Genomic DNA, 22,721 nt, shown 5'->3' with positions numbered 1-22,721 from the left:
GATTGAAACTTTGTTATTATTGAAACTTTGTGCACAAATGGACAGTGGGTAGATTGAAACTTAATTTATGAAACTATGTCAAATTTGTGCAGTGAACAGTGGGCAAGTTAGTAGAAATAACAAATTGGCAGTTTGGGCCCAAAAGCATAATATGTAAAATTTTAGCCCAAAAGCATAATATGTCAAATTTTAGTCCAAAAGTCCAAAAGCATTTCGGGATTCCCGATTTGTCCCGAAATCCCGAAATTATTTCTGGATTCCCGAAAATTGGGATTCCCGAAAATTTGGTTTGGGATTGGTATTGAATTTGGGATTCCCGAAAATTTCGGTTTGGGAATCGGGACAAGGGTTTCGGTATGGGATCCTATACCGAACCACCCCTACTTTTAAGGGAGTTTTAACGAAAAGCTCACGGGACTGTTCACTTTAATGAAAAACCACATTTTTACACTAAAAAGTCAAACCTGATACTATTCACTTTACCCTTTATTTTTTCCTTATCGTTAAAACTCAAAGTTTTCAAACTATTTTCATTAGTTTTCCTTATTTTTAATTTATTGTAACGGTGGGTCCCTTATTCCACTAACATTTCAACCTATAAAAATTTTGTTTCAACATTTTTTTTATAATTACAACTATCTAAAACTTTATTTAAATAATAAAATAATATTTGACAATTCGGTTGGAGAATTATAAAATTTGACATAAGGCTTCAGATCGCTACATCAGCCATTAATTGTAATTTGAATCTTATAATTTGATATTTCCTCTGAAGATATTCTTGCACTCCTGTAATATAATGACATTTCCTATTTCTATTTGAGCCAATAAATGACGGAGTAAGATTTTCTTCCCTCCTATTACCATCATCTTCCATCACTACTCTGTAAATGACACTTTCTTGCCTATTTCAATTCTGCTTTTAGGATTCCTAATTTAATAGCACGATACTTGCTAATTCTGCGTTTAAAATTTCTAATTTAATCGTACTCTTTTCTAATTCTTTTAAAATTTCCCAAACCACGACGACGCTGATTTTAAAGCATTTCCAAACCGATATTCGGAGTCACGGCGGAGCTGCTGCTGGTGGCCAGTTGGGCTTCACGGGATTGGCCCTTTTGGAATTGGAATATATGTTTCTCCCAAACGGAGCGGAAAGGGCAGCGGCGTGGACATCAAGCAATGAGGCGTGCGTGGACATCAAGCTATGCAATGCCGCGTGTTTCGACCTTTTACCTCTTTTGTCTTTTTACTTTTTCCACTATTGGGAAAATGGATTGGATCTGTTGACCTGAGTCGGCTGAAAATGCGCGACTTAATTTGGGCTTTGTATGCTGGCCCATTTTGGATTTTGGGCCTCGTTTTTATATTGAGTTTCGTGTCACGTTACGGATTGATTAAAACGCAAAATAGTATTAAAATAAGGGTACCTATAAAATAATAATTTAATAGGTCCTTTTTATGGTATTCGTTAGAAAAATTATCATTCTAGTATAATATTAGCCACTTAATACTACGGTCTAATGACACTCCTTTTCATTTGTAAGTGAGAGATCTTAGGTTCAATTTACACCAAAGATGAATTTGAACCACATTATCGCTAGCTCATTATGAAACTAAATCCACTCATTCCCCCTCAGTATAGATAATATCGTTTATTCAAAAAAATAATTTTGTAGCTCGTTTTTAAGCTCACATAGCATTTCTTTTCCTTTCACCATTTACAATCTTTGAACTACAACAGTAACGATACATTTATAGTATGTCTTCCTGCTACTGAATCTTGGTTTATAACAAATATGACAAGTGTTTGTGTATATTGCAGTAATTAAAATGAGTGAGTATAATTTCTTCTCCGACTCCGGCATCAGGAGGTCCATGCCTACACCGAAGTTCCCCAAGCGGCACTAGTGTAGATTGTTGAAATCCTGCCAAAAGTTTCGTAGCTATATCGGCCTTTAATGAATGATGCTTTTTGCACGAGATAACTTCATTTATGGTTAGGGTTGTACTTCGTTGGCGAAACACTTGGTGGGATAACTGCGTATTATCAGGTATCTTGAAAAAGCAGGTGCTAGTACGAAAAAAGATAGAAGCAGCATTGGTGCACGATGTACATAACCTTGGATATTGAAAATGTGCTAAAAAAGATGCATCACAGAAGAAAACTAATTGTCTGTGAGGCAAACACTTTCATAAATATGTTGTAGCGATTTGAGTGCTTCTGGTCTTAACATATTTGTGTTGAAGTTGCTGAAGATGAATAATCTACTACAAAGTTTTGTAGTATAAGAGTTGACGACTCAAATAAGTAGATACTGTAGGAATGACCAATAGAAATTTGCAAATTACAACCTTTTTCTGCAAGACAAGCATATGTCAGCAGTGGCGAAGGTCTTTTAAATTCCGCCCCTTCCTCAATAATTATTGATTTCGCCACTAGCACCATGAGAAAGGTCCATTCACAATTCATGGTGATGATGACTTCCCACGTGAAAGAATTGGGAAGATTGGACTTGTGCAATCATAAGGCCAAAAGCTAAAGAACAAGGATTGTCTACCCTTCCGCTTCTGATGCATTTCCGTGTCCTTCTATTTGTATGGTTATAGTTAAACCATGTTAACATTTTATTTTACTATTTATTTTTATCTTATTATTTCTATAAAAAAAATAATATAAAATATTGACATGACTTAACTATGATCACATAAAATAAGAAGGGATGAAAGAACACCGAAAATAGAATGGCAGACAATCCTTGTCCAAACCTAAAAGGACTTGCGGAATTTGGGCAAACAAATGCGTGCTAAAATTTGAAGTGGGGCATCACACAAATTACCTGTTGGAACTCGGAACATTAATAGTAAGAAATAAAGTCATGTACTGGGATTTGACTGCACCAAATCAAAAGACCAAGTTGTCATGGCGTGGGTCTACGGGGTTTCGTCACAACGGAGTACATCAGTATAGACACATGTGCAACCATGTGCGTTCCGTTCCCACCACAAAGGCTACTCCAGCTAAGTACCAAATTGCTACGGCACCCACTATACTACCACTAGATAGCTAGCTACTTATAGCTTCACCTTTGCTGGACGAATGAGGTTCATCATTTTTGTGAGGATTTCAGGAATCCTCCAATCACATTAATTCATCGTATATCAAACGATTAATTTTCGTTAGGTATTGTTTATATTTAATTTTAAATAAAAAAATTTATAATAATTTATAACCGCACGATCTATAATTAACTAATGTGATTGAAGGATATTCGGAATCGTCACAATGAGGATCCGGAGAGGATACACATTCTTGCTGGACAGGATAAGCAGTACCCTAGTAGGGTTGGATAAGTTTAAGGACAAAAACTTCTCAGGCCTATGGCGTCAATCGTTCATTGTTTGGCAACCACGTATAAATATCATGATTGTATGAATTTTTTTTAGGAATAGTTTAGTTACTGTTCCTGATTTCTGATGGTTATAGATTCAAATCTTATGTATTTTAAGTTTCTTGTTGAAGTTCTTCTCTTTCCAAATAAATAACATAATAATAAAAAAGATGCAATAATACCAATAAAGACTCAAACCGTTATTTTGCTTTAATTTACCCTACCAATTTAATTATTGAAATTTGCTTATGGGTTTCAACAAAATAAATTGCTTATGGGTGCATTCTAGATTATAAAAAGAGTCCTTTTTTATTTTCATAAAATATGAGTACATTTGTATAATAAAATTTGCGTACATTTTACATACAAAAAATTGGTACATTCATATAAAAATGTGGGTACATTTCACATACAAAAAAAATGGGCATGTTTTATATAAATTAAGGGGGGTGGGGTTTTGATACAAATGCCTAGGTTTTAAAATTTTGAGATTAAACATCTATGCCTTTTAGAAATTTGATTAAACATTTTTCTACAATTTAGGTGCCACATGGATTAGAAGTAGCATTTTTTATAATTTAAATTACCCAACTTGCCATTATATAAATATACCTTTTAATTCCTAGATAATACATCAAAACTCCTAAAATCTTGTAGATAAATATTGTAGAATTCAATTCCAATAAAAAGTCTTTCAAAATACCCATGAATGCGACTTGCCATTATATTTAATATACTTTTAATTTTCTTAGATAATATCTCAAAACTCCTAAAATCTTGTAGTATTCAATTTTAATAAAAAGTCTTTCAAATTACACATGAAACATAGATTTCTTCTTGGTACATATTTGATGCGTTACTTAATATATCTTCTTGGTACATATTTGATATGTTTGTTTTCTTTTTTGTATGTATTTGGTACGTTTATATTTATTTAAAAAAAAACATATTTGGTACATATATTTCCTCTTGATTAAACATATATTTCTCCTTGGTACATATTTGGTACGTTACTTTATATATCTTCTTGGTACGTATATGTTACGTTTAAATATATTATCTGAACGTACCAGCCTCAAGCCTCTGAAAATAGAGAATACGTATAATTATCTCACATGATATCAATATAAAATAGTGAAAACAACCACTAATTGTGTGACAACCCGTCCCGAAATATAATATATTTTATCCTCGATAGCATGGAATGACTATTTTACCCTTGAGTGTTGGGTTGTGAATGTATTATTGGGCTAAGAAAATGGACTAATTATTTTCATTTCCTACTTCTTTGGACCCAATTGAAACTTGGGATTGTTTTGGTGGAATCTTAGCCTACAATTGGTAGCCCAATTAGGGCTTGAGGATTTTATATGGATACCCAATTCGGACACACACACGTATAAACTTCTCTCTCTCCCTCTCTCGAATCTTCCTCACCCGCACAATTCGTACGTCCAATCTCTCTACCAACTTCATCTTTCACAGATCAAGCTAATAAAGGTTGTTTTTGAACTCCTTGCAAGCCTTGGAGTCAAGCCATGTCTTTGGTTTGAGGAAAAGACTAGTAGAACTCGAGATGCCCGAGCTCTGGCAATGAGTGGAATTTTCTTCTGTGTGATCGAGAAGATATTAGCTAGATTTAAGACTTAAAAAGGTAAGAATTCGTCTTCTCTAGCATGTTAGGCTAGTTTTGGTTAAGTTTGGACGTCGAAATGAGCTTGGTTGTGGGATTGCAGGAATAGCCGATTTTCAAGGATTTTTCCAGCCATTGTCCGTTGGGTTTAGGACGTAAAAGTGGTAAGAACTAGTTCTACTCGTTTAGAGCTTCATTTTGGTACAAATTTCATGAAATTTGGTTGAGAAATGGCGAAGATATTCAAGTTTTAAATTTTTCCAGAAACCGGTGAGTGCAGCAATGGTTGGCGCCGGAATCCGACGAACCATTGGAGAAAAAGGAGAATATGCCGTCAATTTTGATGGAATATGCTAATGGCGTCAGGTAAAATTAACGGTATATGATGTTATTTAATGGAATATTCCTTAACGCCGTTAGGGAATCCATCAGTGTGCCAGGCACGTGCCTGCGTGTGGGCGGCGCGTAAGGGCGCGTGGGAACTTAGAAAATTATTCTAAAAATATGGGGATGCTCGTGGGGTTGAGTAGGCCACGATGGTATATTCAAATACCCCAATTGAGCAACGTATGATAAGTTATTACCTAATTTTGGTTATGTGCTTAAAATAACGTTAAAATAGTTGTTTCACATATAGGTGAGACGTTTTCAGAGGACAAGCACAGTCAGGTGAGGCTCGGGGGTTACGACCCTGCCACATATCAGTGAGTGGGTTTTTGGTTTTCAATATATATATATATATTCTTGGTATTTTTCCCAGAAACTCATTTAAATGAACTTATGTTTTGAAATGCTATGCCAAATATTTTATACTTAGAATATGCATTTAGTAGTTGCACATAGTTATGTTTGACACTGCAGAAGCTCAAGTAAGTGTTAGGTGAGTTTATAGATTGTGGATATGAGTTGCATGATTATGTTGAGATGTATTATAGCTCATAAACATGCACCCCGGTGTTAGTGCTCCCGCCCGTGGTCAGGGCACAGTCCTTCACGTGATGTTCACCTCCCTGCATCATACGCTTACCTTGGATCCAAGTTAGGTGCACAGTCCTGTCATACAGACCACTATAGGTGGTTCTGACTCATAGGTGAACTGCGATCATTTGCACAGTCTTCACGTGATCGTAGCACTTGAGCATATTTATTTACACCTAGTCCTGTCATACAAACCACTTTAGGTGGTTCCGACTCGTGTGCATGCATACTTGTTGAGCTATTGGCTGAGTCGTACATGTCATATTAGGTGACTCTGGCTAGATGGATGAATTATAGATTCAGCTGTACATGTCATATTAAGTGATTCCGGCTGACATATCATTTGCATTGATTTATATCACATGGCTTACATATTTTATGCTGAGATATTTGACATGGCATATATGTGGATTTTGCTATTCCAAGCATGGCTTTGATATACGTATGTATTCTATTTTATGGGAAATTATACAGGAAGATTTTACAATGAGGGGTTATTACCTTTGATAAGTGAAATGGTTTTGAAAAGCTTTGTTTTGCCCCACTCACACTTTCTGTTTTGCGCCCCTCCCTGTTTTAGGTAGGAGTGCTTGTTGGTGGCTTACGAGGAATTGATGACGATTCTGACAGATTATCACTAATGTAGGACCACCTCTAGTATTGTATAATTAGTACTTGTCTTGCTGGACTGCACTTTGGCTACTTATGCTCTGATTATTGTGTAACCACACTTAAATATCGGGATTGCACTTTTATTTGCTTAGTGTAAATTAGTTAGCTTGGTTCTTAGTTATTCACATTTCTTTATATCATTATCATTTCCGCACTGCGCACATGGCTACGTCACCCTCACGTGACGGCTAGCACGCCTTGATTTTGGTTGGGGTGTGTCAAATTCAAATGGATAAGTCCATTCAAAATTCAAAAATGAGGATCACAGAATTCTAACGTGGGAGAAGAAATCATACGTCTCAAACATGAGAGAAGAAACTGGCTTCCCAAAAAAAAGGCCACGTACAAAAATATATCAACCTAAAAGGATATATATGGAATTTAATAATTAACATTTTAAATTAAAAAAAAACACAATAATTACATGTAATCTAAATAAATATAAAAATGCTGGCATAGCTATTGTTTAGGCGTCCTAATCAAATTTTAACATAGAACAAATGTTTAATCTAAAGAGTATTAGAAAAGTGCAGGGGATTCTAATTTTTGGTACATTTTATATGAAAAATAATGGGTACATTTTATATAAAAAAAAAAAACAATAGGTACATTTTTAGATTAAAAAATAAATAGATTTTACATTAAAAAATGGGTACATTTTACATAAAAAGAATGGTACTTATAAAACAAAAAAATTGATATATTTTACATATAACAAACTGGTACAATTTTAAAGAAAAATGGGTACATTATAAATAAATTACAGGTACAAATCAAATGTTAAAAAAATTATGAGTACAAATAAAAGTTTAAATTAATATACGAGTACAAATTAAAACTGAAAAAAAAAATAAAAATTTGGTACAATTTAAAAAAGGGTTGCAAATTGAAAATGGGTACAAATAGAAATATATGATATAAAGTTTAGCTATAAATATAAATATACCAAATGTAATGTTTCTAACACTTCATGAATATATTTAGAAGTACAATTAATTGAAAAGAAATAAAATTTAATTATCTTGTCATGTAAATATTTTATTATTGAAATAATTAATGACGTGTATTAAAATTTAAGAACCTTAATTAAAAATTGAAAAGGAATAAGATTTGAATCAATGAAGTAGAAATAATTTCTCTTTTTTTTTTATAAATATAATTGTTATATAATGATAAAGACAATAAACAATATTGATTATGAAGTTTATACAATAAATGATGCCACGTTGTCAATAAAAAAGGAACGGCAAGTGTCAAGTTGTGTCTATTGATTAATACAATCTTACATATTTATACTCAAAAGCAAATATGGATTGGATAAAATATAATCTTGCACAAGTTTGATGACATACATTTTATGTAAGATAAATGGTAGTAGATTTAATCTCAATACTCCAACCTTGGAACCATAGACAGGAGACTCGATCTACCTTTCATGCAACTTTTCTTTTGGTCAAATCCTATCAACCAACTTAGAGGGACAAACTAAGCTTAGCTTAGCTATAGCTAGACCTACATGGATAGGTGGACAAAGAGACTCTTTTGAAGACCTCGACCACCACTCTATGTCTAAGCCTAGCTTGATCTGTCCACTACTACAACTACGTACCCTACTTGACTCAGTCTCATGTGGATTTGTAATTGATATTAGACGAGGTCCCCTACCCGGATCGCGCCTGTTCATGTGACTTTGTGTTTTTGGTTTTTATTCATGAGGATCAGCATCACGTGTACCTCGATCTCTCTATTTCCATAACGTTGTTTCAATGGAACGTGGTGTGTCTACAGTATGTAGTTCATTAAAGTAGGAGTCACGCGCTAGTCTTTATGTTATACCAAAGCAAGTTGAGATCGTCTCCGAATCACTATGTTCAGAGCTCAATGACTCAAAAATTCGGCCGTAGAAAAGAGAGAATGAGAGATTCGGATTTTTGATTTGTGTGAGGTGGGCTAATATAATAGACTAATGAGAACCACATGATTAAAATTCTAAAACATGAATTGATATATACATGTGAAATAATTAATTACCACAACTGCATTGGAGGAGATCAATTTGTCACCAATATTTGATGAAACACCTCATGTATTTGTATTTCTTAAAATGGGACAAGCTGATGGGCTTCGTCATGACAGTCCACCATTTTCGGGGACCAGGAAGACTCAGAAAGGCATTTCAACATCTTCCTGGTCACCATCGTGTAATTCATCAGCGTTAAGAACCAAACTCAGGACATGCCGTGTGGAATACGGGCCTGGAATTCATCTCCAGCTCCTGAGCCACCCCGTAGTAGTTGAAATACCTCATGTATTAAAAAAATCATAAAAATAAAGTTCATAAATAATTTAGCTACACAACAAACGTCTCTATTTATAAGGAGGTATTTCTATATATTATACTCATTTGGTTTTCATCTGATCAATTAATATTGACTCGATGGAATGTTTGCAACATACTCATTGCGAAAATTCTAAACCAAATATTATGATGTGAATGATCATAATTTTTAGGTTAATTTACTGTTGACAACATCTTTTTGTGGCCATACATATGGAATCAATAGTGACAACAGATCAATGAGTTGACATGCCACATGCATATATATCGAGTGCAGATTGTAAGTGGCCACCAAGTTGACCTCCAAAAAATCATGTCAAAGCTTTTGGTCGTGCGTTATATGTAAATAAAGTTGATTATATTCATTTTTTTAACTATATTGTAATAAGTGGTGCATTCCTCTAGTAAATATGACATATTTTTTTAACCTATTGCGCCAAATTAATAATATCACTTATGTAATAGATGATTATATAAATACGTAACTCTTGTATTACAAAGAGCTGATAATTTACATGATACTTTTGCATCTAAAATCTTGTGTTCAAATCTCAATGCATAAAAAGCACAAATTCTGGCTCAATTTCACTTTATTCATGCATGCAAGCATCATGCATAGTTGTCGCCTGCAGTATATTTGATCAACCGCCCTTCAAACTGACTCAGTTAATATGAATAGCCAACATCAAATGGCTATCGATAGAAAGCAACCACCACGTAGTTGACATGACGTGCCTACCCGATCCATTACTCAGTTGGTCGAGATTAAATGTCAAGTAATGTCAAAGCAATCGAAAACATCTATTTTCGAACGCTGTATTTGATATAAATCACGATTATTGCCAGCAAGCATGCACGTCAAATATTAATAGTTGGCTTCTCTCTGCGACAATGCATATGATTTCTTCAATATCCCCTCATTTTATTCATCCCCCGGCCGGCTTGTTTGCGTTAACTCAACCCACGAGCCACGTGTGTGCTTGTGTACATATATATATATATATATATATATATCTCAAAAATCTACATGTACGTGCATATATATGATCACAAATATGATACCATGAGCCACGTGTGTGCTTGTGTACATATATATATATATATATATATATATATATATATATATATATATCTCAAAAATCTACATGTACGTGCATATATATGATCACAAATATGATACCATGAGCCTGAATTTTTAATAATTAACTACATCTGCATGCATTAATGTAAGCTTAAGATTGCACATGATAGACGTTCCTCTTCAATTTCGCAAAGCGGATAGCCTTATTGGCTTGGGTCGTCCTTAATTAATTGCATCTGCATGCATTAATGTATGTGTAGAATACGGGTGTATTTACATGTGTGTGTGTGGGTGTGCTCATGTAGTGTGTGGGTGTGTATGCGTGTATATAAATATATATGTCGTCTTCATACCTTACATGCGTAGGTTCGATGTCGCTCTTAAACCCTGGAAATTTTTCCGATCGCCCTGTAGGGGACCGCTAGGTCATGCATGCTGAAATAGCTGGTGTGCTAGTTCATCTTTTCACGATATTTCTTTTTACGCAATCCATAGGCTAGCTAGAGGGGTTCACCAAAATCCGAACCTTTTTGCTAGGGTTGGCCTTGGTAGATTCTTATACACGGGGCGGCAGGCTCCCATAGCGTATTAGACCATCTGCCTTCGGGTGTAAGGATGGACGTTTCACATCTACATCGTCCTACTTTAAAAAGTTAAGATTAATCATGCATTTTGTTTTAGGGTTGTGCTATTTACATGCATGCCCCTTTTTACGCCTCACGCACCTCTCTCAAGTTATGTTATTTGAATCAAATGAATTGAAGAAGATCAATAGACAAAAATTAATAAAAGTGTGTGAATAGCACTACCCTTTGTTTTATAAAAAAAAAAGTTGTACTACAATCATCCTTATTGAGAAAACAACTTCAGAATAATGCGTCGCATCATATAATGTGATAAACGATATATGGAACTAGCTACTATGTAATGAGAGAAATTCATGAACCGACATTTATGTACACATAATGAGGTATTAAAATGTGATATACAATGGTAGTCTTTCTTCACATATTACAGGGTTAGGGTTTAGGTCATGTTGTGTATCCTACAAGCCGGCAGAGAAATTTTAATATACATAAATTCAACAAATTTTTTTCTTTCATAATTGAACATACTGCATTTTTGTATCACATTTTAATATCATGCAATTAGGCAAGTGATATATGCATATAAATAACATATATATACATACATTAAGATCTGATAAGATAATGTACAAACCACGACTTTTCAGACCATGCGATACTAAAATGTGACATGTCTTAAACATTAATTATTGTTTGCTAAAATTATTCATCATCAAGAACATTGGACAAGTTGGCAAAAATGGTGCCCATACTACCTTCCTTCCATTCATACATACAGCTGATTATAATCTTCATTTACCTGAATAAGAAAAATATGGTTGATCACATAACACATGTTCCCTCATCTACTATAATCTGTTTGGAAAAGAAGACGATGGATATATGAACTCACTGAGGAGGTAACATGCCCTATTGGGTCCAACCACGTTACAAAACCCACTTGATACAATTATCCATCCAAACTGGTTACATTTTAATTCAAATTTTGCCAGCCAACATAACACAATATGGCACAAATTAGTTAATTAATTTACTTTCCTTAAAGCAAATATTGTACAAGAATATAATTAATATATCACCAAATTAATCCAACGGTTGTAAATCTCCCAAGTTATGCGCCTATATCCTCCTAATATTTGATCACTCGTGCGTAGGTTGGATAACACACTAAGTAACAAACTCCTACAGTGGTGTCCTAGTGTGTGTGATCGATTATGAGCCGTGAGATATGAGTTTGAGGAAAGGGTGACGTGGAGAATCACATCTGCACACGTGTGAGGACGGCAACTGCCGGGATTCAGGGATTACGAGACAGATGTGGTAATACAAGTTTAATACCCTACTGGAGTGTGGTGGGAGAGAAATCCCTCGTATCACTAATTACATGCAATTATGTGACTCACGCTAACCTAAATCTTATATGTTACGGATAATGTTAAGGATATCAATTTTTTAAATTATATGACGTGGTTATTAGTGATTAAATTACTACTTAATTGTTGATTAACGTGTTTATTTCTTATTGATGACACATCACATAATTTACAAAATTTAATTTAAACTTTTGATGTACCTAACATTACTCATATGTTATATATTAACCTAACAAAAATTTTAATCTAGAGTATTAAAAACATCATACATTCTTCCTTGATGAGAACAAAAAAAGAAAGAAACACGCAAAATAATTTTTTGGAGTCTCAAGATTCACGATTCTCTTAATAAATCAATCCACTTGAGTCTTGAGTAGATAACTAATACTACATGATGTCAAAATTTTAAAAGACAAATCAACGACTCCCTACTAATCGCATTTATATTGTTCTTAACTTAACTACATTTGCAATATTGCACTAGGTTTGAGGCATCATTACAAAAAAAACCTCAGTGTATATATGTGTGAGGTTTTATAACAAACATTCTCGATGCAGTTAAAAGTAGAATATAAACCACTATAAAGATCCTTGTATATATAATTCACACGTAACGGTGTAACAATCATACTCAAAACCTAGAGAGCTGGCAAACACGTGCATGGGTCTTTTTGAAGGTGAAGGCTAAAGGGGTCCATAGGGGATGCCCCATATGGAAAGAGGACATCAAAATTGTGCTCGTGAGAGAAAATTCAAGGGTGTCCCCAGCCCATACAAGTCCAAAAAGCCAAATTACAAACACAAACATGAATGGCTCGGCTCACATGGCCCCGTCGTCCTGTTTAGTAGTTTTGCCTTCATTTATAGAGCACTGCATTAGCCTAGCCCTCCCATCATTCATCATCTCTCTCAATTTTAGAACCAAACTTTCAACAAATCATTCTTTCTCTGGTTTTTTTGGCAATTTTTGTTCTGCCTTTGCCTTTGTGTTACATTATTTGCACTAGCTAGCAAACCTTGGAAAACACCATACAATATGAATAATTATTCTTTGAATAATTTTCATGGCCTGAGAGGCTATTCTTCTTCTTCTTCTTTTTCATCTAAGATGAAGACGATGAAGATGAGGAGGAGGCAGAGGCGGAGGCAGGTGGCGAGGGGCCGCGGTGGAGGAGGCAGGTCGAGGGTGCAGGTGAAGGTGAAGAAGCTGCAAATGTTGATTCCGGGAGGGAAAGGGTTGAAGGCGGACCAGCTTTTTCTTCAAACCGCAGATTATATACTCCAGCTGAGGTTGCAGGTTAATGTTTTGCAAGCGCTTTCCAAGATTTACAAGCTATGAGATGGGTCTACTTGTGAATTGTGATGCCATGCATTTCGATCTTAATCAGTTTATTAAATTATGTATGATGGTAATTAAATGTATGTTCTTTCTCTTAATTATATTAATTTCCACCCGGCCCGCTATATATATATATATGTATGGCCTTAATCGATTGCCATTTGGTTCCATATAATTTCTTGGTTTTTTTTAAGTAGGATATTTTTCTATATAATCACCGAATTTTGTTTCTTCTCTTCCACTGCTGGCTGCAGCTCGTAATATTTCTAGGGTTTTCCTTTTTAAGAGCCTGAGACTTTATCCTAATCACCATGAACTGATCCACCTCTTCAAATTAAACATATATTTCCCTGCACGCAATGCTACTGGTTGTAAATTTAAGCCATTTCAATCAACATTTAGGACATATATAAGCTCCTAATCAAGGGAGGGACGATAATTATCTCATCTCAGCTTAATTACTATGTAATCTCTAGAAAAATCGACAAAAGCCACAGATTTCTACAGTTCACAGTACAATGCTGGCTTTTATCATCTCAACGCCATAGGTATCGTACATCTGATCCCTCGAAAGAGGAAGCCACAGATAATCTGCCGCAGTTTAATAAGTATTAGCTAATCTGCATCCACGGCGAATAAGGCTGACTGAATCCGAGTTGAATTCTTCAGTAGAATGAAACCCCACGTTAATGCGTGAAATGTGAACCTTAATCATACTGCACATTTTATAGATTTTTGACTGTTTATTTTTATCCTTTTGGTAGCATTCTGTCGTTGCAACTTTGAAGAGTTTGACCAAATTTTGAGTGGAATTCGATGGGCCTTTGAGTTTTAACTGCTTGGCCAAGTGAAAATTTAGTGCAATATATAAGATTTTATTTTATCTACTTACTGAGATTGGCTAACCTGGACAAAAAGATAGATTTTGAGGCTAATTTTTGTTCCCTAGTCAACAAGTCACTTAGAAGAGTAAACGTACCCAACATTATGTATTTATGAATCTTATGAAAGAAACTTCTAAAGCAGTTGGGAAGTTAATGTCTCTATTTTGGTTGTAATAACTGCCCCCACAATTCCTACGTTAATTCTAACTTGGTTTCTATAAAGTCAGTTACTTTTGGGGACATTAGTTGAAATGACCGAAAATTAAATCTCAATTGTTGAACTGATTAAAATTAAATATCAGCGACGTAACTATTGGACACCGACAAGGTAGTTATCAATAATTGACGATACAATGATCAAATATCCACGATATATACTAAACTCAAATCATTTCAGCAAGTGGCATGTGAAAAGTAATTGTGCTCAATTCCCATTATTTTCTATTAAAGCGCAATGTTCTAAATTAAAGAAATTTATTGGAATGGAAAATTCTAGCTTGAATACGAAGGGTCAAACACACTGCAGTACCCAGCTAGCGTGATCCGCATCTACTTTTAACTGAAGCAGATTAATTTAAAGTCTCTGAGTTTTGAAAATGCAACATTCCTAAAGTGGCCAAGATTGTCTGTAAGGAGCAATTTTCTTCTACCCAGTTTGGTGTGTATCTAATCTCTACATGTAAGAACACATGTTCTACATAAATTGTGTAACAAAAGTAACTTAACGTGATAAAAAATAAAAAAAATAAAAAAAAATAAAAAAACTAGTTACAGTTCATCACTTAAAGTACTCAGTTTCATGGTTTTTACTGGCTTAGCAAGTGTTTGGCCAAAAAGATACAAAATGCCAGACCAAAGAACGTGGTATTCCATGGCCTACCATCCTCACAAGTTTCATCATTAATTTCCAGCCATATGTGTCCTGAACTGATTCATTCATTTTCAGATATACACTAGCAAGTAGCAACGACTTCTTGTTTCAGTTAGGAACCAAAGACCATGCCACGCTCGAGCTTTACATGATTCTAATAATTGGCTGGGGTCCACATCGAGAAATTTTTCGGTGCAGTGGCCAAATCAGCACGTGATTTTACTAATGCATGAACATGTGATAATACGAGTGACTCGTTATAAGCAGAATAATACAAGTGAATTGTTAATAAGGAAAATTAATGAAAATGGTTTGAAAGTTTTAAGTTTTAACGATAAAAACAAGATAAATGGTAAAGTGAATAGTACCAGAATTGACTTTTTGTGTAAAAATATATTTTTTTATTAAAGTAAACAGTACCGATAACTTTTCGTTAAAATTCTCTTATTAATATCATATAGTGGTGTGAGTCATACTTAAAAGACTGTCATTTCATCCGTGAAGGTGCATGGAACTATTTGAGTCTCTCTATATCTCTCTACATTTAGATATGGGATATCATTAAGCACTCAAATGTATGGGTTAGGATCAAGAGACAAATGTTTTGACAAACATTTTTTACACTCCTAACTAACTCTTGGATATAATTATATCTAAAGTCCTAATTAAAAGTTAAAATAATTGTGCTCATACTATTAAATGACGTGGTAGTGACATGGAAAATAAAATAAACTCAACATAAATTATTTTAATAAATAAAATTTTCAAACTGAAAATAACCAAGACCTCTCCATCTTTCTTTTCCTTTGTCGAACACTTGATAAGCTTGTTGTCTTCAGATGAAATATGTTGCGCACATGACAACATATATCAACATTTGCTGAAGCAATCTAATGAGTGTTATCCAGAGCATTTATCGAGTGTTGTTGACGCAACCTACCGATATATACTTAGCAGAAATTACATCAAACATGTAGAGCATCTCCGCTAATTGGTGAAAAGCAAGGATAAAGGCAACAATGTTTCCCTCAAGCTCAAAAAACTTCTCAAGTAGTCCACAAAATCAAGGGCAAGTGGTGGAGAACCACTTGCTACAATTGTTTTATTTTCAAAGCATAAAAGATTAAAAAAAATATTTACTTGCCCTTGCCCTCTTCGAAAGGGTGGAGTTGCACAAAGATAAGTATTGTTTAGAGTGAATAGCAAGGACAACTTACATGCTTTTGCCCTTACCTTCTACTAATTGGCACTTAATAGGCACAAAAAAATACCCTATAAAACATTTAGAAGATTCCCAAAAGACCTTCACATGCTTATTTATAGGTCTCTGGGTGTTCCTGGAACACCTTGGTCCCAATGTGCCTAACAATATAGACGTGAATTGAAGAAGATGGAGCCTGTTGGAATATAAGAGAACCTTTGACTTACCATACCCATTTTAACAAGTGTCTGCAACAACTGGCTTCTCTGCTTGTTCTTATCCCTTCAGTTTTGGAGACATATTAATCAGCCACCATGTCCATCGCTATAGCCTCTGGTTTGATGATTCTTTTGGTTCATTTATTGTAATTGTTTTGTACAATAAGCACTGATTTGTTAGATGCATGATTTTACTTATTTGAAATTGATAAAAGTTATCAACTACTTATCTCTAGTTGATTTGATACTTGGTTGCTTAGTTACAAAATTTAATCAGTCGCCCACTGATGTCTTTTTTTTTTTACGTGTTTTAACATGCTAGGAAGTCGAAAATTAGTACGATACCAATTCTTGTATACCCGTCATAATTGAAGTATAAACTTAAATAGCAACAAATATAATTTTCGTTCTACTTTTGTGAATGACGAGCTTGACACAAATTTATTTAAATTAAATTATACATAAACCAACTTTAATGGTGTAAAAACCAAAAATATAAAAAAATTACAACAAAAAATAGAGTTTGAGTTTAGCCTTTTAGGCACGTGCATTTAATAATTGGGCTTTTGTGCCCCATTTCAACTTGCAAGATCCTCACATTGGACTACTGTCCATGGACCAAATATTTGCGGACCCACAAAGAAACGGGCACCATCCAATCACAATGGTTGGTAAAAGCCATCCCTTTCATTTTTGATAAAAGAGAAGAGCTTCACTCTTTAAAAAGAGTTCTTCAAAATACTTCGTAGTCCATTCACAAATTTTCGTATTTGTAATCAAAATTGTTTATATTATAAATTAATCTATAAAAATTATCTCTACAAAAAATCAATTAAACTTAAAATCGTTTGGTCAATCAATTATAGTAAATAGTTAGACGAATTATAATGCTTTTACTGAATCCGTCTTTTTGTTTTTATACAGTTCGGTGTCAAAATGATTCTTTTGTAGGTATTTTTTAGAAAATGTACGATATTCATTAATGATAGAAATACATACAATCAATGAGGATATGGTGCATACAGTGGGTCTCGATAATATCTTGCCAGGAATTTCAACCCGATTGAAAGGAAAAAGAGTGTCCTGCACGAAACAAATTAGGAATTACTATCCTCAAAGAGAAAATCCACAATTACATCAGGAGGTTCTTTAAACCAAGGAATATTATTATCACAACTCAGACTCATTCGTGTTAATCTGTGCGCCACTTTATTCGTCTCCATACCGCTAAAACCAACTTTTCATTAGGGCAATGCCTGAATCATCGAGCAAATATTATTTAGAATATTTCCGAACGGCGAGTAATCCTATTGACCATCCTTTTGAAGAGCTGCCATCACAAGTAACACATCCCCTTCGAAAAAGCCAACCGATCACAAGTATCATTTTGTAAGTGTTATCTTTACTTAATGATATACAACATGAACGATTTCGATTATAGTTACGATCTTTTATAAATAAGCCATGATGTGTTTTAAGGAAAGATTCCTCAATCCAGGAGTCTTGTCTTTCTCTTTCGTAAAAGCCAACCGAGAGTTGCCAAACTTGCACAGTAAAATTGCAACAAAGTCCAAATAATGTACCAGAAAACTGGCAAAAATCTAAAGATTGTGGCAAATTCACTAAAACTTGGGAAAAGGTTCCTCACTCGATTTTTTTTCTGGGGATCCAAAAGATTTTGTAATCGTGTCTAGTTTATCGTATAGTAAAGGATTTTTGTTAGGTACTATTTATATTTAATTTTAAATTTAAAATAATTTCTAACCGTATAATGTACAATAAATAGACACAATCACAGATCTTCCGGATCCCCAAGATCCTTTTCCCAAAACTTGGTCCTTCATGATGCACACGTCTGAGGTCTCCGTCCTTGCATTCCCAAATGACAAATTTACCCTCGGACTTGCTCTTTTTGTTGCAGCTAACCACACTACTTTCCAAGATAAATTAAAACCCCACCTCAAATCTCAATGAGTAACGCCAAATCATAATTATTTAGGGTTTTTTTATTTCACATCACCTGCAACACTGTCCAAGTCCAAGACAAGAAGCACATGTCGAATGGGCTCCATTAATGGCAGATTTTCCAGTTTTCAGGTAGGTTCACTGCAAACTGGACAGCTCCTGACTTCTTTTTATACATTCTTCAACTTCAACTCCAGTATTTAGTTGCATTTCTGAACTGAAAGTTGAGAAAACACCGAGGTGGTGGTGTTTCTAGAACCAGTGGCAGTTGGTAGGCTTCTGAAGTGGGTCAAAGTTTACATTTTTCTGCACATTGTTGACTAAATCTGCATTGGGTTTGTTGGGAGTACAAAAAATAATGAGCCTGTTGCTTGTTCTGTTGTTTACTGAAAAGTATGAGTTGGGTTTGATCTGAACGCAAGCAAGGAATCTGATTTTCTTGGTTTTAACAAAAAAAAAAAAAAAAGGGTTGGAACTTGAAAGTTGTAGGGTGTTTCGTTTCTGAGAAAATCCTACAATTTGATGGTGAATTTAGTTTGCCACTGCCCTTAAAATGTCTTGGAATCAAGCTCAATTCAGGCAAAGAAGTTTGCTTTCCTCTTCACCGTCATCATCCTCTGGGGGTAAAATTGCCCCATCAGTTGTATTTATCATAATTGTTCTAGCTGTTATATTTTTTGTATCCGGAATCCTCCACCTGCTTGTTAGATTTCTCACAAAGCATAGATCCTCATCCATATCTGGATCCAATAGATACCCAGAAATGTCTGGCTCTGAAGTTTTCCAGAGACAATTGCAGCAGCTCTTCCATCTCCACGATTCCGGCTTGGATCAAGCTTTCATTGATGCTCTCCCTGTGTTCCTTTACAAAGAGATTAAGGGTCTGAAAGAACCATTTGATTGTCCAGTTTGTCTGTGTGAGTTTTGTGAGAAGGATCGGCTGAGATTGCTCCCAATTTGTAGTCATGCTTTTCACATTGATTGCATTGACACATGGTTGTTGTCCAATTCGACTTGCCCTCTTTGTAGAGGGACCCTCCACACTCCAGGGATTGCTATCGAAAACCCGGTTTTCGATTTTGATGATCTGATGGAAGAAGGTGGTTCTTTGGGGAATGGAGGAAGTGGGGTTCTTGCCGGTCAAAAGTCCGCAGATAACGAGATTGCGGGTGAGAAGGTGTTTTCTGTGAGACTTGGGAAATTTAGAAGCACAAATGAGGAGGGAGTTGGTGGTGGCGGCGGCGGAGGAGAGAGAGTAGAGGGAGAAACCAGCAGAAGCAATTTGGATGCAAGGAGATGTTACTCAATGGGATCATACCAATATGTGGTGGCAGATTTAGAGTTGCAGGTGGCTTTGAGGCCCAAAAGGGCAGGTGATAGTGTGAGGCTTGTGAGAGGGAGAGTGGGACAAAGTGGGAATTCTAGTAATTACAGTGTTGGTGGCGGAGATGCTGAGGGGAAGAAAATTAACAGTGCAAGTAAAGGTGAAAGCTTTTCTGTATCCAAGATTTGGATGTGGCCTAAGAAGGGTAAATTTCCAAGTTCTGCAGAAACCCATGTGGTTAATACCTCTCTTACTGTGGATTTGCCATGAAGTGATAGATCTCAGGGTACATGATGAAATTTTACACTCTGATATGTGTTTTTCTTCTCAATATATCAATGATATCAATTTTTTTTTACATTTTTTTGTTTTTGTTTTTTCAAATAAGAAGTTTTGGCTTTTGCTTTTCTCCCAGAAATTTCCATCTCTTTCCTGCCGTGATGCTGCAGAAGCACTTTATCTTTTCAGTAAAATTCGATTCAGACGTGTGACTTTGAGAAATGCTTTTACTTTACCTTAAACTTTATGCTTGGAGAGCCAATGCTACGGTTCATTTCAGCATTTTCTGGAGATGCCTAGGAGTTCACATGTTAGGTTGGGGATTCTTGCATTCGAATGGGAATAAAATACCGTCTTCTTATAGCACACGTCACATGAGAACCAGGAATATATCCTCTCGTCATGCACATGACGAGAGGAATGCATATTCCGATGACAACCAAGTCTTTCTCGTTAGGTTGATAATGCGTTGTAAAAATGTGAAACCCTACCTTCCAACTTCCACAGCATTTGAAACAGTCCTTTCTTCGAAAGTATGAGTTCTCATCAAACCATTCGATGTCTGTATACACAGAAAAAGAAAAAGAGAAAAACATAAAAGAAACAGAAACCTTTTCACATGCATACTTGTGCGTAGGAAATAGAGGGGAGTCATGTCAAAGTGCTGCTTTTTGGCTGCTTTGGGAGTCTCTAGAATTTCTTCCTCTTTTTGGATGAAATTTCTTCCATCTTCTTTTGATCCTGCTATTGAATCCATTTCCTAGGAAGAACATGGACACAAGAGGGATTCAATATGTCGGAAATACGGTCCTGGTAAATCAAGTGTCATAATATAAGTTATTAGAATTTTTATTTCTTAATTATCAAATCACTTATATTATCATATTTGGTATACCAAACTGTGTTTTCAGCACACTGAAAAATCTTTCAGGAGAGGACTCGTGGTTTTGATGACTGATGAGGGTGTGCCTGCTGCTGGAATTGAAACGTTAACAAGAGCAAGTGGAGTGTGGGGTCATAAACTCATAATATATAAGAGCAGTCTTAGAATGAGTTCACGGTTGCTCGTGAGATAATTCTGACCGTTCTTGTTTTTTGTATTTTGTAACTATGAATACTTAGAAATGTGACTGATTTTAATAATTTTACGTGCGTTTCTATAAATGTAATAATGTGGCTGCTCTAGGAGAAGTATTGTAACACTTAAAATTTTAAAATGTACCTACGAATTAGATGAGATGAGTTTCGTTTCAAGTCTAACTTGTATTATGCAGTGTGTCTGTTCTTTCACATTTAAGTTTAGATCTATGATAAATTCGAATAATCTTGAATATATAACAGGTTGAATGCACGATATTGGATCACTTGATGTAAGAGGGACCACGAGATGTGAAGTTGGATTGGTTAGAGATGATTATTTTGTAGCCCCCGATGCCACCACCAAATGATGTACAAAGAAAAAGAATTTGAGCGATGGTCGGTGCAACTCGACAAGATAAAAATCAAAACAAAGTCAACAGAAATCAACAGTTGAACGTCGTTAGGAAAATTCTAGGAACATTAAATTTTTAGATGAGTGAGGATCATGGTCGGATTTTATTTGTGAGGATTTTGGGGATCTTCAAATCACATCCGTTCATTGTACATCATGAGGTCATAACTTATTATAATTTTTTTTATTTAAAATTGAATTTAAACATTACCTGATGAAAACTAACCGCACGATATACGATGAATGAATGTGATTGGAAGATCCCCGAGATTCTCACAAAGAGGATCTGATGAGGATCCTCTCTTTTTTTAAATCATTTTTTTTTGTAGACTATATGATGTGACAGATAATGATTGAACATTTTTTTATATAATTTAAAAGATTTCAACCATCAACTGTCACTTATGTTATCTACAACCATATCACATGATTAAACAATGGGAAAATAGTAGATAGACTAAATTTGTAAATTATGTGATACCTCACTAATAAAATATAAGCACGTTAATCAATACTTAAGTAATAATTATTTGTCAACAACCACATCACATGATTTAGCAAATTTAGTAGAAAATTTGATCTTCCTAACATTACCTTAACCAATGAAACGACTTGGGCAACTAATAATAACTAGTTGTCACAAACATAGAAGCATCTTTGAACCAAAAAGAGCTTTGGGCCTTGTTTGGAAGTGCTTACAAAATGATTGAAAACGGTTTTGATGAAATTGATTTTGGATTTCAAAAAAAATACCAGATATGTACTTTTTGCAAAAAGCGCTTAAAGCACTTTTTCATGATTCACTTGAATTTTAACTAAAGACTGTTTAAAAATCTTTCCAAAAACTCTTCTAATCATTTTGGAAACACTTTTCTTCAATGTCACCATCCCATGTAACCATGACTTCACTACCTACTTCGAAATACAACAACCAGCAATTGGGCATTTTCTTTGGGCCAACTATTGGACCCACAGGTTAGAGAGAAAAAGGGTGAGGAGAAAAATACGAAAACACAAAAACTAACCATTTCCCATGACAATTTAAATATAAATGACATAAAAGGATTAAATTAACAAATCGAGTACAACAGAAA

The 22,721-nt window shown here is 34.9% G+C and overlaps 2 protein-coding genes across 2 annotated transcripts; both read left to right on the top strand.

The window, feature by feature from the left end:
- The first annotated feature begins 12,864 nt into the window (after positions 1-12,864).
- LOC125477806 (transcription factor PAR1) lies at positions 12,865-13,568 on the top strand. Its single transcript, XM_048585281.1, has one exon. It carries the CDS (start codon positions 13,091-13,093, stop codon positions 13,391-13,393), a length of 303 nt encoding a protein of 100 aa, XP_048441238.1. The 5' UTR covers positions 12,865-13,090; the 3' UTR covers positions 13,394-13,568.
- Positions 13,569-18,394: 4,826 nt separating this feature from the next.
- LOC103953503 (RING-H2 finger protein ATL46) lies at positions 18,395-20,216 on the top strand. The gene has a single exon (XM_009365238.3). It carries the CDS (start codon positions 19,086-19,088, stop codon positions 20,124-20,126), a length of 1,041 nt encoding a protein of 346 aa, XP_009363513.2. The 5' UTR covers positions 18,395-19,085; the 3' UTR covers positions 20,127-20,216.
- The last annotated feature ends 2,505 nt before the right edge of the window (positions 20,217-22,721 follow it).

Source organism: the organism of the source record quoted next, unplaced genomic scaffold, assembly GCF_019419815.1.
Source record: "Pyrus x bretschneideri cultivar Hongxiangsu unplaced genomic scaffold, Pyrus_bretschneideri_v1 Contig22, whole genome shotgun sequence".
Lineage (NCBI taxonomy): Eukaryota > Viridiplantae > Streptophyta > Magnoliopsida > Rosales > Rosaceae > Pyrus > Pyrus x bretschneideri.
The sequence above is the reverse complement of the archived record's forward strand: the minus strand, read 5'-3'. Positions and strand labels throughout refer to the sequence as shown.

What these genes read in the sequence shown, in the direction of transcription:
- LOC125477806 (XM_048585281.1), top strand. Translation starts at nt 13,091, where the DNA reads ATGAATAATTATTCTTTGAATAATTTTCATGGCCTGAGAGGCTATTCT.
- LOC103953503 (XM_009365238.3), top strand. Translation starts at nt 19,086, where the DNA reads ATGTCTTGGAATCAAGCTCAATTCAGGCAAAGAAGTTTGCTTTCCTCT.